Genomic DNA, 17,002 nt, shown 5'->3' with positions numbered 1-17,002 from the left:
GGGCCGTTCTCCTGGGGGTCCGGCCGTTCCCTAAGCGCGTCCCCGCTCTCCTTCGCAGACGCTCACCGGGACTTCGCGCCACGGCCGCTCTCCGGGTACATGCCCGAGGAGATCTGGAGGAAGGCTGGTGAGTGTGGGGTGGGCACCAGCCCCCGGCAGGGTGCTGAGCCCGAAGGGGCTCTGCCACAGCTCCCTTTGTTGGGGTGCCTTTGGCGCAAGAGGAATTCGGGGTGGTCCCGTGGGAAGGGGGATGCTGGGGCAGCAGAACGCCGCGGCCACGCTCGGCTGCTGCCTTCCAGAAGAAGCCGTGAACGAGGTGAAGCGCCAGGCCATGTCCGAGCTGCAGAAGGCCGTGTCGGACGCCGAGCGCAAAGCCCACGAGCTGATCACGACGGAGCGCGCCAAGATGGAGCGGGCCCTGGCCGAGGCCAAGCGCCAGGCGTCCGAGGATGCCCTCACCGTCATCAATCAGCAGGAGGACTCCAGCGAGGTGGGGACCCTGCTGGTGTGTGGAACCTGCTGGTCATGCCATGGAGGGTGGGAATGGGAATGGGAGCGTGCAGCAGCACCGTGGGATGGGAGCACAGGGGAATTCCTGCACCGAGATGGGGATGCAGCACGCAGGCAATGATGGGGTGCATGGTCCTGGATGTGGATGCAGTCTAGGATGATGTGCGGTGCGTGGTCTGGGGTGTTGTGCAAGGTCCAGGGTAGGGTTGTATGGTCTGGGATTAGGGGGGGAAATGGTTCAGGATAGGGGAGCACGGTCCAGAATGGGTGAGCCTGGTCTGATATGGAAATGCACAGTCTGGGATGGATGTGCAGGGACTGGGATGGATGTGCAGGGACTGGGATGGATGTACATGGACTGGGATGGATATGCAGACTCTGGGATGGATGTGCAGGGACTGGGATGGATGTGTGCAGGCTGAGGTGTATGTGCACAGACTGGGATGGATGTGGACATTCTGAGATGGATGTGCATGGTCTGGGATGGATGTACATGGACTGGGATGGATGTTCACACTCTGGGATGGATGTGCAGAGATTGGGATGGATGTACATGGACTGGGATGGATGTGCACACTCTGGGATGGATGTACATGGATTGGGACGGATGCACCTGGTCTAGGATGAATGTGCAGAGATTGGGATGGATGTGCACACTCTGGGATGGATGTACATGGACTGGGATGGATGTGTGCAGGCTGGGATGGATGTACACTCTGGGATGGATGTGCACACTCTGGGATGGATGTACATGGATTGGGACGGATGCACCTGGTCTAGGATGAATGTGCAGAGATTGGGATGGATGTGCACACTCTGGGATGGATATGCACACTTTGGGATGGATGTGCACACTCTGGGATGGATGTACATGGACTGGGATGGATGTACATGGACTGGGATGGATGTACACATTCTGGGATGGATGTGCACATTCTGGGATGGATATGTACGCTTTGGGATGGATGTACATGGACTGGGATGGATGCACCTGGTCTAGGATGAATGTGCAGAGATTGGGATGGATGTGCACACTCTGGGATAGATGTGCACACTTTGGGATGCATGTACACTCTCTGGGATGGATGTACATGGACTGGGATGGATGTACATGGACTGGGATGGATGTGCAGGGACTGGGATGGATGTGCACACTCTGGGATGCATGTACACTCTCTGGGATGGATGTACACCCTGTGGGATGCATGTATACTCTGGGATGGATGTGCACCCTCTGGGATGGATGTACACTCTTTGGGATGCATGTACACTCTCTGGGATGCATGTACACTCCCTGGGATGGATGTGCACACTTTGGGATGGATGTACACTCCCTGGGATGGATGTACACCCTCTGGGATGACGGAGTGCCAGTCCCGGGTGAGGGTGCCCAGCCCAGCCAGGCCGCACATTCCGTAGCTGACGCCGTGTTCCCGTTCCCGCAGAGCTGCTGGAACTGCGGGCGGAAGGCGAGCGAGACGTGCAGCGGCTGCAACACCGCGCGCTACTGCGGCTCCTTCTGCCAACACAAGGATTGGGAGAAGCACCACCACGTCTGCGGGCAGACTCTGCAGGGGCTGCCGGGCCCCGCCGCCCCCGGGCCGGGCCAGCCCGACGCGGTGCCCGCCGTGGCCAGCAGCCCCAGCGAGGCGGGCTCGGTGGCCGCGTCCCGCGCCGCCACTCCGGCCACGCCGGCCCCGCTGGACAGCGCGTCCCGCTGAGCCGCCTCGGACTGCACCCCGTGCGATTTCCTCAGCTACCTGACTCGTGTGACCTCCGAAACGACCTCTCTAGCTCTCACAACTAATCCTCACGGATCCTCAAACTGGGCTTTAAGTGGAGTTAAGGCAAATACCGGTCTCTGTTCTTTCTTCGGTCTTTGTTTTTTCGGCTTTTTTTCGGTCGGTTTTCTATCGGCTGGGGGATTGTGGTTTGGGATTTTTTGGGTTTTTTGGCTGTTTTTATTTTTCTTTTTTGCTCGTTGGATGAGGGATTTGGCTCCAGCATCACCACGCAGTGCTGTGGGGAGAGACCAGCCCGATCCCATCCCCCATCGGTGCTGCCGAGGGGCTCCCTTGGAGGAGGAAAGAACCTTCTTTCCTTCATCTCTCTCTTCCTATTTTTTTTTTTTAATTTTTACCTCTTTTTTTTTTTTTTTGTAAAAAAATAAAGAAAATAAAAAAGAAAACGTCGGACTCTTTGGCTTTAAGTAAGAAATTGTAAAAAAGCAAAAAAAAAAGCAAAAAAAAAAAGGAAAAATCCAAAAACCAGACGACGCGTGACGGACGCTCACCTGTAACTACCTTGCTAGCTAGCCAAGAACAGACCAGACCCACCTCTGCTCCAAAGGAAATCCAAAACCAAGGAAGATCCAAACGTCTCTCCACTGCCAAAGTTCGTTTCGTTCTGTTGTCGCTTCCTTCCCCTCCCCACAAGGATGGATGGACATGCCCCTGGGGCTTTAAAGAATTTCTATTAAAATAAAGCAAAAAAAAAAAAAAAAAAAGTGTTTTTTTACTAAAACCCCAACCCCCAAGGTGTGGGAGGGGGAGATGGGGCTGAGAACCGCAGCTGGAGCCGGCACATCTCTACCTCTGCCCGCCACCGCCCTGGGAAAGGAGAACAAAAAGGAGATTAAAAAAAAAAAAAAAGAATAATTTAAAAAAATAATTTAAAAAAAAGGAAATTAAAAGATGGATTTTGGGTTTCTCCCTCCCCGAAGCCGTCGGGGGACCCCCCCATCCCTTCACTGCCAGGCTGCTCCCACACCCCCGCGCTGGATTTGTTTCACAAGGATTTTTAAGAGGAAAAGGAAAAGGAAAGGAAAAGGAACGCTGCCGCCTTCCTGGCCAAGGACAATGTGGATTATTTGGGATTCTTGCCTCGCCGGAGCGGCACGGAGGACGGAAGTGCAATAGGGAAAGTCTGAGCTCCGAGCGGAGGCAGCAGTGCTGTGCGCTAATGTGAATGTAAATAGTGTCTGCAGAGGTCCAAAAATGAATAATAATAATAATAATAATGATGCTAGTGATAATAATAAGAGACGTTTGCCAAATAAAGGATGAGGAGGAGGCGTGGAGCCGTGGCGCTGGCCGGAGCGAGGCCTGGCATCGAGAGGAGCTGTAGTTTTTCCGCATTTGCAAAACCCATCCTGTGTGTTTTCCCTACGGGAGGAAGAGGAGGGAAGGGCTCGGGGCAGGGGGGCTGAGCCACAGCAGAGCTTGGGACACGCCGGGGGTGATGTCCCTGGTCCTGTGCCACCGGCACCCGGCCCTGCTGGTGGCTCTGTGCGCCCCAAAGCCTTGGTGCAGCCCCTGGGAGGGTTCTGTGCACCCCAAAATCTTGGTGCATTGCCTTGGATGAGTTCTGTGCAGTTTAAAACCCTGGGAGGGTTCTGTGCACCCCAAAATCTTGGTGCATCGCCTTGGATGAGTTCTGTGCAGCCTAAAACCCTGGGGGGTTTCTGTGCACCCCAAAATCATCGCCTTGGATGAGTTCTGTGCAGCCTAAAACCCTGGGGGGTTTCTGTGCACCCTGAGCTCTCTCTGAATCCTCCCAGGCTTCTTCTTCTGAGGTCTTGGTGCATCCCCCCAGGAGGTTTCTCTGCACCCCAAGGTCTTGGGGCATCCTCCTGGGAAGGTTCTGTGCACCCCAAGGTCTTGGTGCATCCCCCCAGGGGTTTCCTGTGCACCCCAAGGTCTTGGGGCATCCCCCCCCAGGAGGTTTCTCTGCACCCCAAGGTCTTGGGGCATCCTCCTGGGAAGGTTCTGTGCACCCCAAGGTCTTGGTGCATCCCCCCAGGGGTTTCCTGTGCACCCCAAGGTCTTGGGGCATCCCCCCCCAGGAGGTTTCTCTGCACCCCAAGGTCTTGGGGCATCCTCCTGGGAAGGTTCTGTGCACCCCAAGATCTTGGTGCATCCTCCTGGGAATGTTCTGTGCACCCCAAGGTCTTGGGGCATCCTCCTGGGAATGTTCTCTGCACCCCAAGGTCTTGGTGCACCCACCCCCAGGAGGTTTCTCTGCACCCCAAGGTCTTGGGGCATCCCCCCAGGGGTTTCCTGTGCACCCCAAGGTCTTGGGGCATCCCCCCAGGGGTTTCCTGTGCCCCCCAAGACCTCGGTGCACCCCCTGGGTGGTTTCTGTGCCCCCCCCCCCCACCCTGGGAGCTTCACCCCTCCCGTGACTGTTCACTTTATTTATGGTGTGACATATGTAATATTGTCTATTTTTCTTACGTTTCCTGAGAAGAGGTAATATATAAGAGTATTGCAGATGCCCCTGCTCGCCCGGGTGTCCGGCCCGTCCCCTGCCATGTCCCCAACGTGTCCCCAATGTGTCCCCACCGTGTCCCCCCCGTGTCCCCGCCGTGTCCCCGGCCCCGCTCCTGCCGGGGCTCTGCCTCTCTACCTCCACCTCGCCGGGAAACCGCGGGCGAGAGCACTTCCACAGGGGCTGCTCTCCTTTCCACTCCGCTCCCTGCTGGTTTGCTTTTTTTTTTTTTTTTGGAATTATTATGATTTTTAAAAAATTTTTTAATTTTAATTAAGAATAAAACTACCCTACAGAACCTTGCATTGAAACCAAAAGCCGAGGGAGGGGAGGGAGGGGACGGCGGTGACGGGCGGCCAAACCAGAACGACAGCTTTAAATGTGAGATTTCCCAAAAAAAATTTAAAAAAGAAAAAAAAAAAGAAAAAAAAAAAGAAAATTGTGCTGCGGGGAGGACGGAGCGGCCAAACCTCGGGGGTTTGCTCGAAATGGTGGCGCTGGGGGACAAGGGACGTGTGCCACGTGCTGTGCCCCTTCGGTGGCACCGTGGTGCTGGCACAGCCTGGGGACGCGGGGTGCCACATCGGGTCCCCGTGGCTGCTCACAGCTCCCGGGTTCCCCACTCCCGTCACAGCTGGGGCCGGGGGACGGTGCTGGGGACACGGGGACAGCGTGTCCCAGGTCCCCAGGGCGCTGGGTGCTGGGGTGCCACCAAGCTGGGGAGGTGGCAGGAGGGACGCGGATCCCCGCTGCCCCTCTCCAGCCCCTTCCTCACGTTCCCATCCCAAAATCCCAGCTGAAACCATCCCAAAATCCCAGCTGAAACCAAAGTGCCACGTCCCGGCCAGGCTGGAGCGGGGGTCCCACGCCTGCCTGGCTTTTGCTCCATCACTGCCAGAGCCCCCCGAACTCCCCCTGCAGCATCTCCTCCTCCTCCTCCTCCTCCGGGGGCTGCTGGGGTCCCCCTCTGGCTCCCAGTGGGTCTGAGGCTGGGGACAAGATGCCACTGTGTGTTCCCAGGTCGCAGCACTGTGATGGGGTGTCCCCACTGCGGTGACAGCCCCGATGTCACCGAACGCCACTGCCCCGGGAAGGGAGGTCGTGCCCGTGTCCCCCATCCCTCCCTCCCTCCCTCCCTCCCGGCGGCGGCATCACCGCTTCCCCGACCCCGTGCGGGGCTGAGCCCTGCCCGTGTCGCCCTGGGATGGGGACACCGAGCACGGGGGGCCCTGAGGGGCTGGAAAGCGGAGCCCCCCGGCAGGGCCAGGCGTGGGGTGCAGCCCAGAGAGATGATGTGGTAGGACTTTCCTTCGGCATGCTGTCCCCCCCTTGCTGTTCCCCGCTTTCTCTAAGTGTACTGTATGTTTGACCTGTGAAAGATGTAAACTTTATGATTCAGGTTATGTCTGTTCTTAACTCTGTATCTGTGTAATAAAGACAATTTAATATCAACCAGAGGCTCCGTAGCCTGGGCTTGTGCTGGGCGCCCTCACCGCCCACTCCTGGCGGTGCTTTGCACTCTGTGCCCCCAGTAATGAACCTCGGGGGGTTCATTACAGTAATGAACCTCGGGGGGTTCATTACAGTAATGAACCTCGGGGGGTTCATTACAGCCCTGGGGCCGCTCCCTGCACAGGGGGGGTGCCCGCGGCGGGGTAACTCAGCTGCGTCCTCGGGGCAATCAGGGGGATCTGTCCCACCTGGAGCTGCGGCTCCACCCTCGGGGGTGCCCCCGTGCTGCCCCAACGCCGCCCGCAGCCCCGGCCGCTGGGAGGGGCGGAGGGACCCCCGTCCATCAGCCGCGGCCGAACGGCACCGGCGGGTCTCGAACCCGCGGCCCCGCTGTCCGGGCGGGGGCGGGGCCGCGCGGGGCCGGAGGGGGCGGGGCCGCGGCGCGCGCCGCGCGCGGATTGGCCGCTGATGTGTGAAAGTGGCGCGCGGGCGCGAGGCGCGCTCGTGGTGGCGGGAGAGCCGCACGTGGTCGCCGCTCGCGCAGGCCGCGCGCAGCATGTTCGGGGGCCGGGCCAGGTGCGTGAGGGGCCGGGGCACCGGACGGGACCGGCCGGTCAGTGCTCGGGCACGGCTGGTCAGTGCTCGGACACCGCCCGGGCACGGCTGGTCAGTGCTGGGACACGGCTGGTCAGTGCTCGGACACGGCTGGTCGGTGCCCGGACACCGCCTGGGCACGGCCGGTCAGTGCTCGGGCACGGCCGGTCAGTGCTCGGACACGGCCGGTCAGTGCTCGGACACGGCCGGTCAGTGCTCGGACACCGCCCGGGCACGGCCGGTCAGTGCTCGGACACCGCCCGGACACCGCCCGGTCGGTGCTCGGACCCCGCCCGGGCACGGCCGGTCGGTGCTCGGACCCCGCCCGGGCACGGCCGGTCGGTGCTCGGACCCCGCCCGGGCACGGCTGGCCACCTCCCGGGCACACGGTTGGGCACCGCCCGGGCACGGCCGGTCAGCGCCCGAGCACGGTACCGCTGCCCCACGGGCTGCAGCCCTGCCGGCGGTCCACTCCCGGGTGGGCGTGCTCGTTCTCCCCGGGTGGGAGTGCTCTGTGAGCCCCCCGGGAGGGTGCGGCTCTCGTTCGCTGCGGGACGCGGAGCTCCGGCTGCTCCCTCTGAGCGGCTCTGCTCCCTCCTCTCTCCGTTCCCCACCCATCCCCTTTGTGCCCCTGGGGGTTTTTTTCCACTTTAGGGCGGCTGCTGCCAGGTCCCCTCTGCAGCCCCCATGAGCTGGGAATCGGCTCAGTATGAACCGGAGACCTTTTGGCTGCACTTTGCGGTTCTGATCCGTTAAATGGCTGTTGGTTCAATGCCCTTTTGCCCCTTGTCCCGCCCAGTCCTCTCTTCCTGGACGCTTCGGAGATCTGGTGGCAGGACCCGCCGTCCCTGCGAGCGGAGGCGGCGCCCTGGGATGTGAGCGAGGTGGCAGCGGTGTGCAAGGCGGCAGATGAGAGCTCGGATGTGAGCACCCAGGAGGGGAACAGCCCGGAGGAGCAGGATGTTCAGGACCCGGTGAGTGCCTGCCTGCACGGGGAACCCCTTTTCCCTGGTGCCCAAAGGGAGAGGGAACTTTTTATTCCTGGGGTGTCCCTGCTCTGAGTGCTGCTCGTGCAATTCTTGCTTTGGGATTCAGGAGCTGGAGGCCATCAAAGCCAAACTGCGGGAAATAGAGAAGGAAGATGAGAGGCTGAAGGAGTTGCAGCTGGAAGCTGAGAACCACCTGTTCATGAGCTCAGAAGCAGGTAGGAGTTGTCACAGGGTGTTGTTGTCCCTCCCCAGGGACACCTCTGGGGCACAGGGTGACAATTGGAGCCAGAGTATTTGGCTCCACCTCTCCGGGCACCTGGGACTGGACACATAAGGTGGGTGAAGGGGGTTCCAGGCCTGGTGTGGTGCTAATGCACATTCTATCAGCTCTAACCTCCTACCTGTGTGGGCCCACATGTACTAAATTAATTTATTTGCACTTAGTTCAGTCAAGTAATTGAGTTTATTACCAACAGCTGCAGTAGAGGAGTCACTGAAAAGAAAAGGGCCAAGGGGGGTGGAGGAGAAGGCAGCAATGTGAGGGTTTGGATACACCTGGATGTGAGAAGCACCTGAGGAGCTTTGCAGTGTGTCAGCTCGGGGGTGGCTGTGCTGGGAGCGGACAGATGTCCCTCTGTCCATGACAAATCCCTCCTCTCCACAGCTCTCTTCCCACTGACAACCAAGGAGAAGATGGAGGTTGACCAGCGTTCCATCTACGTGGGCAACGTAAGTGGGAGCTGGGAGTGTGTCCCAAATCCCTGGAGTGGATCTGTCCCCCACCAAAGCCTGGCTGTTCCCATCCCAAGTGTTTCTCCTGTGCCCAGCCTGGCAGTGTAGCTGGTTATCTGCTCATCTGTTGCAAGTGTCAGCTCCCCAAAAAGCCCCCTGGAAGCTGTGGGTTGTGTGGTGTTGCTCGTTCCTTCAAAACAGGGCAGGTTGTCTCTTGGATTTGTGTTCCAGGTGGGAGCACTCAGCTGGGAGGGTCCCCTGACCCTCAGCAGAGGCTGAGCTGTGGTGGGGGGTGTGAGTGGGGCCTTTGCCTCCCTGCTGGGGTGGATCTGCTGCCTTGAGAGGCTGGCTTGGAACAGGACTAAGCAGAGCTAAATGAACAAAACAGGTATTTATTGCTATGCCTTAAAAGGACACACCTTAGGCAGCACAAGAGGCTACGCCCAGGCTGGATCCCAGTCACGAGTTTTTACACTTTTATAAGTTTTGGTTCATCTACATATTGGGTTCAATTGTCCAGTTACAGCTCCAGGTCATGAAGTCCCAAACCCCCTGGCTTGCCCCTTCCCTTTGCTGTTGTTTGTGATTTTTGGGTAAGGCTGTCCTTGATCCTCCAGCTGGGAAGGGATTGTTTTGTCCAACTACCCTGTGAAGAGAACCTACTAACACCTCATAGAAAGTTCCAGAGTTACACACCAGGCAGCAGAGAACCTGAAAAACAGAAAAGCTGAATCCCAAGGCATCAGATGGCACAACCACGAGTTGTTGTTGCAGGTGGATTACGGGGGCACGGCAGAAGAGCTGGAGTCTCACTTCAACAGCTGTGGGCAGATCAACCGTGTCACCATCCTCTGTGACAAGTTCTCGGGCCACCCCAAAGGGTCAGTGCTGTGTGCAGGGAGGGCTGGGGGCCTGTGGGGTGTCCCTGGGGCTCTGCTCACACCACTGCCCCACAGCTATGCCTACATCGAGTTCGAGGAGCAGAGCTCTGTGAAGGCGGCAGTGGAGCTGGACGAGAGCATCTTCAGGGGCCGTGTCATCAAGGTGAGAGCTGGGGGGGCCCTGGGGGGCTTCTCCCCCCGTTCCCAGCCCTGGCTGCCTGCAGCTGGGCCAAATCCCAGCTCCAGCAGCCCCTCCCCACCCTGCAGGTGCTGCCCAAGAGGACCAACATGCCCGGCATCAGCAGCACCGACCGCGGGGGCTACCGGGGCTACTTCCACGGCCGGGGAGGGCTGGGCCGCTGGGGGGGCTACTACGGGCAGCACCTCAGGGTGCGAGGCAGGACCTACAGGTGAGTCTGGCTGTGGTGGAGGGTCCTCAGGTGTGCAGCAGGATGGGGTCCCTGCTCCCCTGTCCCCTGCACGGCTGGGAGGATGATGAAGGAGGGCTTTGGCAGGAAGGAATGTCTGGAAATTGGGCATTGCACTCCCAGCCTGACCAGTGGCAGAGCTGTGCTTGGCTGTGGGGCTCCCCTGGCTTTGGGGGTGCAGCCCAGGAGGGAATCCCAGCCCTTGGGAGGGTGGTGGCAGCAGGGAGCGGTGCCCCTGTGCTTCAGGAGGTTGGTTTTGTTCTGTCTAGGGGTCGGGCAAGGCTGCTGCCTTGGTATTTTCCATACTAGAAGAGGCTGGACTGCCTGGTGATGCCAATGGGACTGAAACAAGGAGATGGGATTGGAGAGATTTAAAAATATGCCTACCCAAGCCAAAAAACAGATTAATTTTAAAAATGCCATCTGCCTGGCCGTGAGGATTACTGGTGAGCCCTGTGCTGGGCTGCAGGAGGGAAGATGGGATCTGCTCCATCCTGCCAGCATCCCAGGAGAGCTCATCCCACCTCAGCTCTGCCTGGGGGGTTGTGTTTGCATGGAGAGCAGGCTCATTCCAGAGAACACTGTCCTGGGAAGGGAAGAGCTCTCCCAGACCATCGAGTCTCATCCCATGGAAAATCCAGCCTGTCCTGGAGGGTTCCTGCTGGCTTCATGCCCTCCATGCCACTGCTTGGCCATGAACCTCCTCAGCTCTTCCTACAGCAGCTGGATCTTCTTTTCTTCTAAGAACTTTTCTTCTAAGAACTAAAGACTCTTTCCTTTCCCAAATCATTGGGGAAAGCTTTGGGTTGCAGCTCCAGATCTGATTGCTGGGAACCTTTTCCTTCATCAGCCCTATGGATGTGACATTCCTCTTGGGAAGGCTGATGTGGTTTGGGTCTGGATTTTAGCGTGCTGCATGTGTACATCCAGGACAGGAAAAAGCAATCTCTTGTTTCTCTGGGAGCCTCTCTGTTTCTGTGGTAGCTAAACAAGACCTGGGTGTCACAAAACCCTTCTTCTTTTTCAGTTTGGCTGTCAGCAAAGCCTCTTCCCTCCCTCCTGTTTTTACTCCAATCTCCAGGGGTCAAAGGGTGCTGGCAGCTCCTTTTTCTTGCAGCAGCAGCATTACAAAATCACCTTCACTGGTGCAGATTTGGTCTGCTCTCCCTCTTTATTCCTGCCACCATTCCTGCTCTGGAGCCACGTTTGGGGATGGTGTGAGCCCTGCTGGAGGCTCAGACCAAGGAGCACCTCAGGAGCTGGGTACCAGGGAAGAAGGTTCCTGGCTCTTCCCTTTCCTGCTGAATTTGTGTTTTTAAAGGAAAAGCTTTGTGTTAGGAGAGGTGGGCTGGAACCCCCCGGCAGACAGCATTCCTGGGAGAAGTTCTGCATGGAAATGGCTTTTATTATGTAATTCTCCCACTAATCTTTTCGGGATCCTTGGTTAGGATTCCTCTAACCCAGATGCAGCAGATGCAACTGACTCCTAAAGCAGCTTTTCACAGCTCAGGGGCATTGCCAGGCTAAAAATCCCACTGATTTTTTTTCCCTTTTAAGATCTCTAGGTTTTTTTTTAAAGCTTGGGGCCTTAACTCTTCACGTTGTGTTGATATTGTCCTCAGAGCTGCTGAGACTGACCTTGATTTGAGCTACCTCTAGGCTTAGACTATAAACCAGCTTTTTCTAGGGCTTCTGTTGGATAGGATTATAAATTTTTGAGGCTTATTTTTTAATAAAAAACTACTTTGGGGTGTTTGGACTCTGTTGTGGAAGAAGCAACACTGAGCTGCCATCTCTGTGAGTGAAAACAGCCAAATTTTTTTAGATGGAAATGTTTTGTGGATAACAGTGCACAGCTGTGCCTTGTGGAGATGGTGGGAGAGGCTTGAACCTCCCAGGATATTCAGGTGGTTGCTGATACAATGAACTTGAGTTCTGTTTGAGAAAGTATTTGTAATTGTTACTTATTTTTAAAATAAATGATCCTGCTGTGTGAACTTCATGTGCAGTTCTGGCTCTCTTCAGGCTCCTGGGATCCCCTGGGGCTGGGCAGATCTGTTATTTTTAGCTGGTTTCTGTGGTTTTTAACTTATGAGGTGCTTGCAGTAGAGGTGTTTGTGCTTGCTCCTGCTTGTACCTCCTCTGCTGAACCAGGAGTGATGGAGCTGGGATGTTTTTCCAGTGCAATTTGTGCTTTATTCCAGATAAATACCTGCTGCTGATTCGGGAGTCTGTAATTAGAGCTGCAGGGGAGGAGATGCTAATGGGGATGAATTTGGGATGAGCCAGGCAGCTGTGCAATCCTGATGGTTTAATCCCTGCCTGGATTGGGTGGGATTATTCCAGCTGCTCTACCTGGGCTGGGGATCACTGTGCAGTGTGTCTGGATGAGGTGCAAAGTGGTAACAGCAAACTGAGCCACCCAGAAATCAGCCCAGGCAGGGGAGCTCCTAGAAAGGTTTGGTTGGAGCAGCCTGGGACAGTGGAAGATGCCCCTGCCCATGGAATGAGGTGGCTTTAATGTTCCCTCCCACCCAAACCATGCCACGAATCCTTGAGCAGTGGTTTGTGTTTGCTCGAGTACAAATCCAGGCAAACCTTGCAGGCGTCAGGTTTATTTTACACAGAACAAATTTAAATTATTACACAGAATGGAATATTTACAGCACTGCAGGCATGCTCCTGCACACAGGGAATGTTTCCCAGGGGTTCAGCACACCTGCATCATCATGGAGTTCACCATAGTATCAAAAGCCCTGCAGAGGGAAATAAAAACAGATTATTAAAGAAGCAGCTCATTCTGCCCAGATTTTGTAACAAAACTTTATCACCCTGCCTCTGCCTGGCTTTCCCAAAGATGGACATGGGGTTTTCCTCTTTACAGCACAGGCTGTTAAGGGATTAATGACTTTTAATTAAGCTGAGGTAAGGACAAGTCTTATCCTGGCTGCTGCCCTGGGTCTGCAAAGTTTTTCTTGCCTAGGCTGTAGAAACTCCCAATTTATTAAAATTCCCTGTGAGGTTACAATGGGAATGGGGGACACTGACCCTCACAGGTGAGGAATTCCATGTGCTGAATGTTTGTCCCTACTGAAGGATAAACCCTGGACAAGGGCACTTGTTCAATCTTTAACCTGTTCTATGTACATTTTAATATTCACAATTAATAAACTTGCAAAAGACCTCTAGGACCATCAAGTCCAACTAGTGTTACCTCTATTTTCAGGTAATTTTTTCTCCCAAATAATGTTCTTGGCTTTATGTTTGTAACCCCAGTTCTGAGGTAGGAGTTGGGAGTTAACAGATCTGTTTTTCATGAGTAGGAATGGCCCAAAAGCAGCATCACTGCTCTCATGAAGGCACTTAGAGCACACACACCTGAACTGGCCAACCACAGGGCTGGTCCTGCTGCATCAGAGGTGCCCTGAAAATTCCAGACAAGTGTCAAAGAACCATGTGGACAAGGCACTCACCTGGAATGGATCCTGTCCCCGGGGTTATAGAAAGGGTTACACATGATGTCTGTGTAGGAATTGTGCAGCTTTCGGAACATCTGGAAGGGGAGAGGAGGTGAGTGAATCAATTGTTTGTCTCTCAGCACGTCCTGAGGAGCTGGAAGGAGCAGCCCCACCGAGGTGGCTCTGCTGTGGTGCACTCACACTGCGGATCTCGTTGTCCCTCAGGGCTGTGTTGGAGGAATCCACCACCATGACAAACTTCACCTTGGAGTTGGTCACGTAGCCGTAGCTGGGCAGGGGTCAAGGACCTGCCTCTCACACAGCAGGGCCTGGCACAGCCATAAACCAGGCTGGAATGTGCCCAGAGGGACAAACCGAGAGGGAATTTGGGGCAGACACAGAGCTGTTCTCTCTGTAACAGGGACAGCACCCAGGAGCTGTGCCAGGGCAGGTTTAGGTTGGAGATCAGGGAAAGGTTCTTTCCCCAGAGGGTGCTGGCACTGCCCAGGCTCCCCAGGGAATGGGCACACCCTCGAGGCTGCCAGAGCTCCAGGGGAGTTTGGACAGCGCTGCCAGGGATGCTCAGGGTGGGATTATTGGGGTGTTTGTGCAGGGCTGGTTGGACCTGATGATCCAGCTCAGGATATTCTGTGATTAAACTAAACCCACAATGGCCTGGCCCAAGGCTTGACAAAGATACACCTTGTAATCCTCAGTGGGGTAGAGGAGCCCCAGGTACAGCTCCCTCTGGTCCACCAGGGCTTTGCCCATGGCCGAGATCTTCTCATCCACCACGTCCAGGGAGGTGTGCACCGTGTAGTGGAACTTCAGCTCGTTCTCCGTGGGGACACTCCGGATGTACAGGGGGTAATTCTGGGAGCAGAAGGAGTCACACTGCTGCTGCCAGAGCTGGTTAACCATTTCTGTTCCCAGCAGAGCCCCTCCCCAGGCTGCAGCACCTCTGGAGCACAGCTGTTCCCGTGGCAGGAGAACCATTTGCACAGGCAGCGCACAGGGCTCAGGTCTCTGTGCCCGTCTGTCCTAAGGAAAACCCTTCTCTCCCAGCAGCAGGACAGCCCAGAGCTCCTGGCACTGTGCCTGTGCTGGCTGCCCCAGCCCCTTTCACCCCACTGGCTGCCCCACTGCCCTGGCTCTGCTCTGTTCTGCTCTCCTCACCCCTATGCAGACCCCACAACCTGAGATCCTGCCCATTCCCCTCTCCCCTACCCCACAGCCCCAGTCCTGCTCAGACCCTAAAACCAGAGCCCCTAACCATTCCCACTAATCCCCCGTTCTCAGCCCCACAACCTGAGACCCAGCCCCTCTCTCCTCACCCTTCCTCAGACCCCATTAATCCCCTGTTCTCCTCAACCCCACAACCTGAGATCCTGCCCACTCCCCTCTCCCCTACCCCACAGCCCCAGTCCTGCTCAGACCCTAAAACCACAACCTCTCTCCCTTCACCCTTCCCCAGATCCCACTAATCCCCCGTTCTCAGCCCCACAACCTGAGACCCAGCCCCTCACCCTTCCCCAGACCCCACTAATCCCCCCTTTTCCTCAACCCCACAGCCAGAGGCCCAGCCCCTCTCCCCTCACCACTAACCCCCTTTTTCCTCAACCCCACAACCCGAACTCCTGCCTATTCCCCTCTCCCGTACCCCACAGCCTGCCCCGGCCCCACAGCCCCGGCCCCTTTTCCCCCTCAGCGTTCCCCACACACACCGCTCCCCTCAACCCCAGAACCTGAGGCCTCCGCTCCCCGCTCGGCCCGTCCCGGTATCCCCGTGGCCCGTTCCGGTGTCACACTCCCCGTCCCGGTATCCCCTCGTCCCGGTGTCCCCCGGCCCATCCCGGTATCCCCGCGGCCCGGTATCCCCACGGTCCGTCCCGCTGTCCCCGCATGGCTCGGCCGTGTCCCCGCGGCCCATTCCGGTGTCGCACTCCCCGTCCCGGTGTCCCTGCGGCCTATCCCGGTATCCCCGCTCGGCCCGTCCCGCTGTCCCCGCACGGCTCGGCCGTGTCCCCGCGGCCCGTCCCGGTGTCCCCCGGCCCGTCACGGTATCCCCGTGGCCCGGTATCCCCGCTCGGCCCGCCCCGGTGTCCCTGCGGCCTATCCCGGTATCCCCGTTCGGCCCATCCCGGTGTCCCCACACGGCTCGGCCGTGTCCCCGCGGCCCGTCCCGGTATCCCCGGGCCCGTGCCGGTGTCCCGCACCTCTTTGGCGATCACGGCGATGCACACCGCCATCTTGGCCCCGCCCCTCCCGGTGGGTCACGCGCGGCCCGGGTCACGCGCGGCCCGGTTGCCATGGCGAGCGCGGCGCGGCGGCCGCGGGGCCCGGTCGGGCTGTGCGGGGCCCTCATGGGCCCGCTCGGGATCTGCTCGGCCCTCATGGGCCCATTCGGGCTGTGTTCGGCCCTCCTGGGCCCGCTCGGGCTCTGCTCGGCCCTCCTGGGCCCGCTCGGGCTCTGCTCGGCCCTCCTGGGCCCGCTCGGGCTCTGCTCGGCCCTCATGGGCCCGCTCGGGCTGTGCTCGGCCCTCCTGGGCCCCGCCGCCGCCACCACCACCAACATCGTCCTCCTCCTCATGGACGACGTGAGTGGGGAGCTGCCGGGGGCGCGGGGCTGTGACATGGAGGGAGGGATGGCGGTGAGGGGACCGGAGCGCTGTCCTGCTGAGGAGGGAGCGGGGCTGGGCAGGGCAGGCTGAGAGGGGAGCCCGGCCACGCACAGAGATGTTTCTGTGTGGCAGAGTTCCCACTGGTGTCCACCCTCCACGCACAGAGATGTTCCCGTGTGTCAGTTCCCACTGGTGTCCACCATCCCTGCACAGAGATGTTCCCGTGTGTCAGTTCCCACTGGTGTCCACCATCCCTGCACAGAGATGTTTCTGTGTGTCAGTTCCCACTGGTGTCCACCATCCACGCACAGAGATGTTTCCCTGTGTCAGTTCCCACTGGTGTCCACCATCCCTGCACAGAGATGTTTCCCTGTGTCAGTTCCCACTGGTGTCCACCATCCCTGCACAGAGATGTTCCCGTGTGTCAGTTCCCACTGGTGTCCACCATCCCTGCACAGAGATGTTTCTGTGTGTCAGTTCCCACTGGTGTCCACCATCCACGCACAGAGATGTTTCCCTGTGTCAGTTCCCACTGGTGTCCACCATCCCTGCACAGAGATGTTTCCATGTGTCAGAGTTCTCACTGGTGTCCACCATCCCTGCACAGAGATGTTCCCGTGTGTCAGTTCCCACTGGTGTCCACCATCCCCGCACAGAGATGTTCCCTGTGTCAGTTCCCACTGGTGTCCACCATCCCTGCACAGAGATGTTTCCCTGTGGCAGTTCCCACGGGAAGAGGAGCAGTGACCACCAAGCAAAGCAGGAGAAGTTCCCTCTCAGCACCTCTGTCCGTGGAGGGGGGCACAGCTGGCACAGCTGCCCAGCGGTGTGGGCTCTCCTCTCTGGAGCCATCCCCAAGCCCACCTGGACACGTTCCTGCCCCAGGTGTTCCTCCAGAGCTCCCTCCCAAACCTAATGATTGTTGGTCACAAGGAGGGGCTTGGTGGCCTCCTGAAAAACTAAACAAAAAAAAATAACTGCTCATTGTGTCTCTCTGAACTGGGAAGAAAGAAAATGACAATAAATTATTTAAGAGCAGAAATTATCACAGATTTATTTCTGACTCCA

At 57.6% G+C, this 17,002-nt stretch overlaps 4 protein-coding genes across 14 annotated transcripts in view; 3 read left to right on the top strand and 1 right to left on the bottom strand.

Moving 5' to 3' along the window:
• The window catches only part of CBFA2T3 (CBFA2/RUNX1 partner transcriptional co-repressor 3), a 29,901-nt gene extending 23,670 nt beyond the window's left edge, over positions 1–6,231 (top strand). For 4 of the 6 annotated variants that reach the window (XM_072934258.1, XM_072934256.1, XM_030282154.4 and 1 more), the window contains 3 exons: positions 59–127; positions 300–490; positions 1,956–6,231. In XM_072934258.1, the coding sequence (XP_072790359.1) occupies positions 59–127; positions 300–490; positions 1,956–2,231 (536 nt within the window). In that variant the 3' untranslated portion in view covers positions 2,232–6,231. The remainder of the gene's footprint in view (positions 1–58; positions 128–299; positions 491–1,955) is intronic. The other 2 variants (XR_012057704.1, XM_072934254.1) reach the window with 2 other exon arrangements.
• A 511-nt stretch (positions 6,232–6,742) lies between these two features.
• Positions 6,743–11,852, top strand: PABPN1L (PABPN1 like, cytoplasmic). The gene is made up of 8 exons (XM_030282162.4): positions 6,743–6,807; positions 7,625–7,799; positions 7,921–8,029; positions 8,479–8,543; positions 9,321–9,427; positions 9,503–9,590; positions 9,695–9,837; positions 10,125–11,852. The coding sequence occupies exons 1-8, from the start codon at positions 6,788–6,790 to the stop codon at positions 10,162–10,164; spliced, it is 747 nt and encodes a 248-aa protein (XP_030138022.4). The 5' UTR covers positions 6,743–6,787; the 3' UTR covers positions 10,165–11,852.
• A 602-nt stretch (positions 11,853–12,454) lies between these two features.
• TRAPPC2L (trafficking protein particle complex subunit 2L) lies at positions 12,455–15,582 on the bottom strand. The gene is given in 5 exon segments (NM_001245377.2): positions 12,455–12,611; positions 13,329–13,408; positions 13,515–13,602; positions 14,014–14,186; positions 15,530–15,582. Coding segments are annotated over 5 exon segments (420 nt in total). The 5' UTR covers positions 15,563–15,582; the 3' UTR covers positions 12,455–12,565.
• GALNS (galactosamine (N-acetyl)-6-sulfatase) overlaps positions 15,549–17,002 on the top strand; it is a 45,563-nt gene continuing 44,109 nt past the window's right edge. For 5 of the 6 annotated variants that reach the window (XR_012057699.1, XM_072934229.1, XM_072934231.1 and 2 more), the window contains exon 1: positions 15,623–15,910. Coding sequence is in view for 5 of the 6 variants with exons in the window: in XM_072934229.1 (XP_072790330.1) it covers positions 15,623–15,910 (288 nt within the window). In the remaining variant the exon portion in view is untranslated. Of the gene's footprint in view, positions 15,911–17,002 lie in introns of all 6 variants that reach the window. The other variant, XM_072934230.1, reaches the window with a different exon arrangement.

This window comes from Taeniopygia guttata, chromosome 11, assembly GCF_048771995.1.
Source record: "Taeniopygia guttata chromosome 11, bTaeGut7.mat, whole genome shotgun sequence".
NCBI lineage: Eukaryota > Metazoa > Chordata > Aves > Passeriformes > Estrildidae > Taeniopygia > Taeniopygia guttata.
Note: the sequence above shows the minus strand (reverse complement) of the source record. Positions and strands in the feature narration are given on the sequence as shown.

What these genes read in the sequence shown, in the direction of transcription:
- PABPN1L (XM_030282162.4), top strand. Translation starts at nt 6,788, where the DNA reads ATGTTCGGGGGCCGGGCCAG. An exon ending in AGCAGGATGTTCAGGACCCG is followed by an intron (nt 7,800 to 7,920) that starts GTGAGTGCCTGC and finishes TTTGGGATTCAG; the next exon opens with GAGCTGGAGGCCATCAAAGC. An exon ending in GTGCGAGGCAGGACCTACAG is followed by an intron (nt 9,838 to 10,124) that starts GTGAGTCTGGCT and finishes TGTTCTGTCTAG; the next exon opens with GGGTCGGGCAAGGCTGCTGC.